Source organism: Notothenia rossii (genome assembly GCF_949606895.1).
Source record: "Notothenia rossii genome assembly, chromosome: 4".
NCBI classification, from domain to species: Eukaryota; Metazoa; Chordata; class Actinopteri; order Perciformes; family Nototheniidae; genus Notothenia; species Notothenia rossii.
This window is the reverse complement of record NC_136902.1, coordinates 37,249,558-37,259,788: the sequence shown is the minus strand read 5'-3', so window position 1 is coordinate 37,259,788 and position 10,231 is coordinate 37,249,558. Positions and strand designations below refer to the sequence as shown.

Sequence of the window (10,231 nt, the reverse complement as noted above, 5' to 3'; positions counted from 1 at the left end):
ATCTGTTGCTGCACTCTGTACAGGGTCAGGTGGAAGGCTGTGTGAAAAGGTCTCTGTTGTGTCCTCTGCTCAGCATCTGCACTATAAAAGGAGTGAATATCAGCTCAACCCAGCAGGTATTTTCAATGTCCTTAAGCTATAGCCACAATCCATTGCCTTAGGTACAGTAAATAACAACGGTACCGACTAAAACAACTGGGACTCTCTTCACTAAATCTAGGGCCCCTAATGAAGTCCTTGGATAATTGAGCTTTTTAATCATCTAAAAATGTTTTTGTGATTTGCCGTATGTCAGGTATGCCTTCTCTTCAAAATAAAGGAGCTACATGGCTCAGCTTGTGTTGATCAAAAAATATTATTTCTGAAAATAAAATGCAAGTCATGATTAGTAGATATTAGCACCAATGACGGTTCTGTTGTTTCTATAGCATCACAGAAACTCTTAAAATGGCATACTCCTGCATCATAGATGAAATGTGATAAAAAGCTTTAAATAAAAAAAAATCGCATCTTTATTTTATTCATCTCAGTTACATTTGTATGTAGGCCTTAGAAGAGCACTGACTTAGATCTACCAAATGTATATTGGCCCTGATCTCTACAGAACAGAATGCAAATCCGTAATTTCCCATTATGGAAATCATATACAATACTGTAAGAACATTCCACTGTAGCTTAGGTTTGACCCCTTTGATCCTGTTGTTCCTTTCAATGGAATGCAAGCTATCGTTTTAAACCAAGTGGTTGTTGAGAATTCATTTGGAGACGGCATTCAAATTATTGCACTTTCAAAAACTTGAGGGACTAACAAACATTTTTTGGGGGCCACAAAGTTTGAGATATCCTTATTTTTAGTACATATAGTCAAGCACCAAAAAGATAACTATATTGCATTTCTTATAATGCATCCAATGGTTGTGTTATTTTCTAAGACTTTGCAAAGCTCCCTCACAGCACAGAAGACATAACGCAACTGTTTTGACAGTGAAACACTCAACGTGACTCTACCACTAGGAATTGTGTATATGACCTTGATGATAGTTGACATAGGTAAACATTTAGGGGTCACATTGGGGTTTGTTTTGTGGAGGGGGGGCTGCTGAGGGCACATGAAAAAATATGCTTTTTAATAGTTACATGAATCTGTAATTAATGTATATCTTGCTACATACACACACCCTTTCCAAAGTCTTAATATTTAATTCACTTAAAAAAAAAGAAAATGCAGCCATTCCTTACAGGTTTTAGAAGAAAAGTGAAAAGTAAATAAATGTGTACTCAATAAGGACATTATTCTGCTCGAGCTTACACATTCATGTCTTTAATTTCATATGAATAATTTTCAGCTTAACACATTTTAAGTAATCAAATAAAAAGGGCTTATTTAGCAAAATAACCCAACAGCATTTATAACAGCGGTAATCCCAGGGTGATTAAATGCATTTCTACACCAAAACAAAAAACACAAAGCAAGTGGAGAGCACTTCTTTTATTTTAAATATGTCATCATTGGTTAAGTCTTCATACAGTATCGTATCAGCGAATAACTACACAGTACAGAGGAGCCGCACCAGCTGCAGCTCGGCCAATAGTTAAGACCGACAGCCACGGTCAATATCTGACAGCCAGGCCAGAATATTCCTTAATTAAACTCCATTTAAAACTATTTATCTGAGATAAAAAAAACACTACGATTGCCCGTGTGTCTTCTTCTTTTTCTACCACAACACAGACTTCACATCCGCAGCGTGGTTCTTAAATGACACTGGCAGAACGAACAAAAATCTATTATCATAGGTTACACATTAGCTTTGTTGATTCTCCAAGATAGAAAGTTGGCATCTGAAAAATACATAATTGAAGTTGTTACACAAAATAATGGGGGGGAGGTCACAATTTCATTGGTTCCTCAAACCCCCTTTTTGTAAATTTCAAGCATTTCCCATTATTTCTAAGAAGAAAAAAAAGAACAATACAACTGATTTGCGCAAATTCTTTCTTTGCACTGTTGGATGTGTGTATGGCTTTAAATGGGCTTAAAATACCTGGCGAGAAGAGGAAGGCAATAATAACGCAAATTGGATGCAAAGCTTTCTACGTGTACATACTAAGTGTTCCTTTGGGCCTCAAACATGCAGATAGAGCAAGGTAGTAACCATGTGTCCAGTGAAAATATTTAGGCACACATTAGAACTATCTACAAGTGTGATTGGTTCTCCTTTGCGCCAATTACCCCTCAAGAACTCACACATTGGACAATAATTCAAATTAAAGGAAAAAACAGTGGTACTTTATATAAATAGGCCTTTTGTGAAGCAAATAGTTCCTGTTTTGCACCATTAAAGACTTCAAATACTTGACATATCACTACATATAGCCACTAAATCAGCACTAAGCCTTATTTCTCGAACAGAAACTCAATTCATTTGTCCTGATGTTCCACTTGGTGGCGATACAAATGTGTGCTTTTCATTTTTTTCCTTATACTTTCTTTGTTTCTGTGATACAACAAGCACTAGCTCTCAAACATTATAATATGCATAAGGGATGAATGTCGCTGCCAGTGGTTCATTGGTATTTTGTACTTCTTAGCATAACCATGCAAAACACAAAGAAAAAATAAGTAAAACGCAATTCAAAAGAATTCAAGATTTAAAAACATGGAGGTTGGTAAGGTTATGGCCCATTTTTTTTTTAGGAGGAAAAATATGATGGAAAAATATAATGCACTCAGTCACAGAGACAAAATAACACAAACTGTCATAGTTTGATGAAATAAGTAGTGGAACTATAGACTCAAGCCTCTTATAGAATCAAGTGCAGCTTCTCTCTAGCTCACCCAGGTAGGAAGTCACCTGTGACGAAAACAAGAGGGGAGAGTTAGGATTGAGGAACACATTTCAGGGTTGATGTAAATACTGGCAGGTAAGAGATGATGTGTCTGCTCAATTAACACCATCACTCATGTTAAGCAGGCTATACTATACACCACAATATAACATACGCTTAAAGTTGAAAACTGTTAATCGATTATTAGTGTCAGGTGGATCTGTACATAGCCCCTCTCAACTGCTGTACAATGTTCGGATCTTGGGACAATCTTGGCCCTAATTTATTATAACAAATGAATCAACCACAAAATACAAACACGATAATATTAACACAATTAACGTGAAAAGGGATTCAATATGCACAAAGCGTCTATGGCACACATTATTTTGGTATACCAAATATAAGAATTGAAAAGTCTATGTCATCTATTTTTTCCTTCGAATCTAATGGACCAAATTGCTGTATTGATAAATATTTTTGGAGCATGTAATATTCAGTGTAAAAACTATAGGTGCCCCCACACTAATCTACCTCCTTTGCCATTAAATGACTTTGGTTTCAAATCCTGCAAACAGAAAACCAAGGTATTTCTCTGAGGAAAGACTAAATGGTCAAATTGTCCCTATTCTTGTGTTCAGTTAGTCAACTTGGACAGTTTTTTCAAAGGACCGAAACAAGGTTACATTTTTTTAGCTTTTTAACCATAAATCAGTTGCACTGTGTACCATTTTCAACAACACTGTTATGAATAGAGCCTGTTTAGACAGCTTACTCACACATTTCAGTTGTACGCATTTTCACTGCACTACCAAGGACGGTTCTAAAAGTGGTACCTTCTGGAAAAATAGCCGATAAAACATTTACTGTTCAGGATTACCACTCTAAACAAGTGTCTCCACGTACACTTTATTTGTGTAGTAAGTGATAGGGATAGTATTAGCTGCCTGAAATATATGGGATCTAAAATTGAACAACTATTACATGTTTCCAGAGAAAGATTACAGTACTAAAGGCCAGCTCATTACAGCATTTTAAACATGAAGTTTGAATAACACCGCAGTGCTAATGCACTGCAAATTCACTAACAGCAATGTTAACACTACAACTTTTTTTATGAAATAAGAAAAAAACGTAACTAAGCTAACTTGACTAGCACATAGCATGTTAGATGATGTTAGTCAGTGACTTTTACTGCCACAGGAAGAATGTGAGTTGTAGCTAAAACTAGTAAAACCAACAGTTAAAAGCAGATAGTACGTTTTTGCACATTACTTACACATAACAAAAGAAACAGGCCATGAAATTGTTTCATTCCAAACCCAGCAGCTCAACGTCAAAGATGAGGGTAGCATTAGGAGGAATGATGCCCGGATGGCCTTTGTTTCCATAAGCAAAGTCAGGTGTGCAGGTCAGCTTGGCCCTTTGACCAACGCTCATCTGGAGGAACAAGTAGACACACGATACAAACAGAGAAAGAGACAACAGGGTGAGGAACAGCTAGTCTGCAGCATAAGATAAAATGAATTAGATCATAATACAATCTCAGCAGTCTAAGTTGGATAATAAAACCACAGGGGACTGTGAAAACATCTCTCTCAGAAATGATGCCTAATTATATCTAAATTTCTTCCTCCATTCTTTATTGCTGGGTATTTCCTAATGCAGTCATTAGAAGCTTATTTTATTTATATAATAATGCCTTATTGAAATGTTTAATGATGATATCCTAACTCTTTAACAGTAACCAGCTACACCTCATCTACATGCTGCAGGGCTGAGTGAGTGAGATAAAGCACAGTGTGTTATGGTGACCCACTGTTTTCGTGTTAGCGGAGACCTTGATGGGAAAAACTTGATAATGGAACTATGTCAATAAATATTGTATTACAAAAGATGAACTTTCAACACTATCATAAGCAAAATGTGTTTACTTGTTTTGGAAATCAGATACATTTCTGCCTCCAAATCATGACTGTTGCTGATGCTTAGTTGGCTGACTATTTCCTTTGAAGTCTGTTCCAAAAGAATGCTGCAGGGATGACTTTGTTTTGTGCAGAAGTTAGCATCACGCTGGTTCCCTCAACAAAAGCCAATTTTAATTGGATTTGGGATTACTTAAGAAAATTTGATTTTTAAAGTGAAAATGAAATCACTTGAAGTAAAAGGCTATTGTTAGGATATCAACACAGCCTATATACCCGGCTCCATGACCTCAATATCACTACCTGATTATACAAGTGTTCCTGTGTTTGTGATCATTTTTAATGTCCCTGACAACCCCTGTAGAAATATAGCCATTTGTTAGCAAATGCTTTTTAAAGACACATAAAAGCTTAAAAATCCAGGAATGGAGTATCTATTGACTTGCTTAATTAGTTTATTTCATAGAACAAAATGTGAACATCTCGAAAGCTTGTGTTTACCACAGACGTTTTGAGGCATCTTATCAAACACCCATTTCAAAACCCACTTACTTCAAGCCAATGAAACAGGAAATGCATCAATGCTAACTTATTTCCAGATTTCACAACTCATTCCTGCAGCATTCAATGTAGCATGTGAAGTATTCCCTTCTCGGTGGGGGTCAATAAGTGCCACATGCAGAATCTGTGGCAATTTACAAAGCTAACGTGGACCGTCTTAAAATACAGTATTGTGCGTTCAGTTTTCCAGCTTACCTGCACTACACCTTCTTCCCAGCCTCGGATCACTTCCTGCTTGCCAACCTTGAACCTGAAAGGCTTGTCCCTGTCACGAGACGAGTCAAACTTACGTCCATCTGTCAGGGAGCCTGCGGAAAAAGAGATGGAGACGGACACAGTCAGAAAGAAAGGTTCACAGCCTCATGTGGGTGAAAGATCCATTACTTCTGAACATGCACAACATTAAAGGTTTCATTAGAATTCTTGCTGAAGACCATAAACTGTATGAGCAAGACAACTTAGTCACCCTTTGTTTGTTTTTTAACCGTTCTGATCATGAATGTTCAAAGAAAACTGGATACAATGTTGGAGGTGGGACCCTGTTCATTACTATAAAAGTAGCTTGAGCCGTAAAATTGAATACCTTTGAATTCTGAGTTTAAAACGGCCCAATGGCATCATGTGCCGAACCAAGCCTCGAGTTTGGCAAACTTTAGTTTTTTGGAGCCAGACCTGGCCATATGTGAACAAGAAAGTAGAGATGGGGAGGGATACACATTGCTATGCCAATGACTAATCTACAGGTCGCCATGGTATTGACTCTAAATTACAAAGTAGCCAAAGTATCCACTTGCTGTATTCCACCACATGATACTTTTACAATTCCTGAACCGTTTTTGTGAAAGCAATCTAGTCTAGTTATCATCCTTTCATTGGTTGAATTTAGGAACTGTATCTTTTAATGTGAACCCGCCCTAAGGGTATACATTTAAGTGAAAACGAGGTAATTATTTTTATTTTTATTATACACTTATTTTTCCAAGGAGTGGCGTCGCCCCCTGCTGTCCATTAGGGAGAAAACGCAGATTGACAAAGACTCATTTTTCAGATCCACAAGCGAAGTCAACTTCATTTAAACCATCTATGGTGCTATGGTGCTGTCATGATAAAGATGTCCAAAGACTGTGCAGTAACATTAAGAATGAAGAAACATTTCATTTAAAAAACAAAACAATGGAAACAAATCCATCCTCTAAGCATGTCCCACATGCATCTTCCTTGCTGTGTGTATATTGAGAAAGCCAATGAAGGGATTCCAAGGATCTCAGAAATAGCCACTGCAGCTGTCTGCAGGGTGGGTTTCAGTGTGACAGTCAGAAAAACACACGCATCAAACCGCAGAACAGCACTCTTCCAGGACTATTTCCTGCGGTGCTTCAACTGTTATTAGCAGCAGCGAGGCGGCGTGTGTGTGATGGTGTGATGAGTGTGTGTGTGGGAGAAGGTGCAACATTGCTTATGTTGTTAGGCACATCAGGGGGTGGCTGGCGTGATGCAGCCTGTAATCCAGGCTGGAGTGGGCGTCCTCTCCTCTTGTGGACATCAGGACAGCAGCCTAATGGAATTATCATTTAGAGCTGAAAGGACCTTTCCAAGTAAACGCCAATACAGTGCACTTCACCCCCCCACAACACTGTTGACATTTTCAACACCAACCATTTCCTGCCGGCAGAGCCTTCACAAAAAAAAGCAAATCCAAGGTCTGATCCTCACTTGGATGTCTACATTTGAAAAGGCTTGTCAAATGGAATATCCTGTTTCATGTTGCATTTCAAGGCTGCTTTGTAGCCTGCCAGGAAGGGAAACCGCCCAGAGGAAATCCTGTAGTTTGTGGGATATATTAAAAACAACACTAAGAAGATGCGGACTCATGCTTAAAATAAACAAAAAAATGTGTTCACTGTCAGGGGCCCAAATCTGGTCTTGTTACATAATCTTGAAGCAAAGAGGCTTGTATTACAGAGAGAGTTATGTCTGTCTTACCAGGCAAGAAGACTGAGACCCACTTTGCCAAACTAAGAATAGGTGCGGGCCAATTTATAGTCTAGCACGCTGGGAGGACCAATCCATCTTAAATCCCATTTTGCATCTGATGAATATGCTGCTGATGAATGACTGTCTGTCTGTACCTCCGCCACTTTGGTCCAGACAGAAATATCGGTACCACTTTACAATAAGACTACCCTTATAAAGAGTTTACGAATAGTTTGTAATTCATTTATTAATTAGGTTGTGAACACTTTATAAATCATTAATAAGCTTTTATAAGAAATGAGATAAACGGGGCAACTTTGACAGGTTGCTTGCCAAATAGTGAGCCCACATTTATCTGTACTGCTAAGTCTTATATTAGCTACCTAGCTTACTTCGTCTTCTTCATCCAGCATCCTTGGTATCTGTTGTTCACTGAGTTGATTCTCGCTAAGTAGCCAATATAAGGCTTAGTCATCTTGCCAAATAGTGGGCCTGTGTTGATGTATGAAAACTATGTTAGATAAATGGTTCTTAATGAACCCTTTATGAATCCTTTATAAAGGGTAGTCTTATTGTAAAGTGTTACCGAAATATCTGCATAACGGTTGCAGGGTTGCTGTCTAAGTATATAGAGACATTCGTATTCCCCAGAGGATGATTCCTAAATATGGTAAACATTATACTGCTAAACATCAGCATGTAAGCATTATCCTTGTGGGCATTAGCATTTAGCATGTGTTGGCGAAAACGGCCAATCTAATCAAAATTAGTTTTATTGATGTCTTATACAGTATTTATGTTGCATTGTTGGAGGAGCCTGGGACTTAATGTGTGATGCCTTCAAATGCCTTTCAATCTTTGAAATTGAATCTTGAGGTGTTTTTTTGAGTATTTCATGTCACGACGAATATTCACCCTTAATAGCCAATTGGACTACGACTAAAGAAGAGTGGCTTACCTTATATACAACATGTTTTAGCAATGTTGATGTTAGCAATCAACCATGACTAAAAAACATAATATATTGCGGCCTAATATCACACAGTGCGGAAGAACCCGTGACGCATTTGCGTATGAAACACACCTTCAAGTTAAATTTTCCTCACCCATGCATGCCACAGATACGTTAAGCATAAACCAGACTTAATCCCTTATGGGAAATAACCAAAGCTAAAAACAATCAGGGAATTCATAACAGAAAAATATTTTTGCAGCTACTTTGATAATGTATTAATCCTAATATACCCTCATATCGTACTGGTTCAAGGTTTCAAATGTGAAAATGTACGGATTTTCTAGCCTTCAATTATAGTAATCTTAATATTTTGTCTTTTTTTATATATGGTTTTGGACAAAATAAGTCATTATAAGATGCTTTGGCTATGGGTAACTGTAATAGGCTTTATATACTGACATTCTGGCTACAAAGAAGTACACCAAATAACTACCTTAATCAATAATGAAAGAACCAGCCTTAGATATACACTGAACAAAAATATAAAACGCAACACTTTTGTTTTTGCTCCCATTTTTCATGAGATGAACTCAAAGATCTAAAACATGTTCTACGTGCACAAAATAACCATTTCTCTCAAATATTGTTCACAAATCTGAAAAAATCTGTGATAGTGAGCACTTCTCCTTGCCCGAGATAATCCATCCCACCTCACAGGTGTGGCATATCAAGATGCTGATTAGACAGCATGATTATTGCACAGGTGTGCCTTAGGCTGGCCACAATAAAAGGCCACTCTGAAATGTGCATTTTTGCTTTATTGGGGGGGGTCTGGGGGGGTCTGAAAACCAGTCAGTATCTGGTGTGAGGGTAAGGATTAGGGTTAGGGTAATGTTGTGAATCGAGTGGCCCATGGTGGTGGTGGGGGTATGGTATGGGCAGGCGTATGTTCATGGACGACGAACACAGGCCACTCGATTCACAACATTAACATTACCCTAACCCTAACCCTCACACCAGATACTGACTGGTTTTCGGACCCCCCCCCAGACCCCCCCAATAAAGCAAAACTGCATGTTTCAGAGTGGCCTTTTATTGTGGCTAGCCTAAGGCACACCTGGTGCAATAATCATGCTGTCTAATCAGCATCTTGATATGCCACACCTGTGAGGTGGGATGCATTATCTCGGCAAAGGAGAAGTGCTCACTATCACAGATTTTTTCAGATTTGTGAACAATATTTGGGGAGAAATGGTTATTTTGTGTATATAGAAAATGTTTTAGATCTTTGAGTTCATCTCATGAAAAATGGGAGCAAAACAAAAGTGTTGCGTTTATATTTTTGTTCAGTGTAGACAGTTATGTAGGTCCCACAGCTGTCAGTACAACACTGTGGGCCCCTACAGGAATAAATAGGTGATGCCATATACGTTCTATAAGAGGAATAATGAGGAACACTTCAAATATGTAGTGCCATTCAAACAGTGTCTTTGGAGAAAACATGAAGGAATAATACTGCATGCTGTTATTGCAGACTAGTCGCCCAGACGGTTATAATCGCTCAACTAAACGCCACCAACCCCCCCAGAACTCCAACAAAGACAGAAAAGCAGCGGAAATCAGACGGGATTTAAAACCCGCCTGTCTGTCTGTCTGTCTGTCTGTCTGGCCTCTGAGTGAACCCTGCGGCGGAATCCGTCTGCGTCTACTTTTTATTCCTGCTTAATTCTCCAGCCAAGACAAATTACGCACTGATCTTGATGAGACTGTAATGGAGCACTCGGCCCAAAAACTAGAGCGCGCATTATTTACGCAGTGATGGGGTCAGCACGCTGTCTGTCCCCGGACACAGACACTGTCTCCTGCTGTGCACGGGATCACATGCACATCCCACAATCTCCAGCACTAATCCACACAGTGCATATGTCGCGAAGGGGTTACATTTCCATGCAGCCCTGACAGTGACTGACAGTTATGCCTCTTTGCC

The 10,231-nt window shown here is 38.7% G+C and overlaps 1 protein-coding gene across 1 annotated transcript; it reads right to left on the bottom strand.

Annotated features, from left to right (window-relative positions):
- Positions 1 to 1,474: 1,474 nt before the first annotated feature.
- Positions 1,475 to 6,066, bottom strand: LOC307034786 (peptidyl-prolyl cis-trans isomerase FKBP1A-like; the record flags this gene model as incomplete). Its single annotated transcript, XM_079673675.1, has 4 exons — positions 1,475 to 2,855; positions 4,109 to 4,269; positions 5,511 to 5,623; positions 6,057 to 6,066. 3 exons carry the CDS (start codon positions 6,064 to 6,066, stop codon positions 4,141 to 4,143), a joined length of 252 nt encoding a protein of 83 aa, XP_079529801.1. The 3' UTR covers positions 1,475 to 2,855; positions 4,109 to 4,140.
- Positions 6,067 to 10,231: the final 4,165 nt, after the last annotated feature.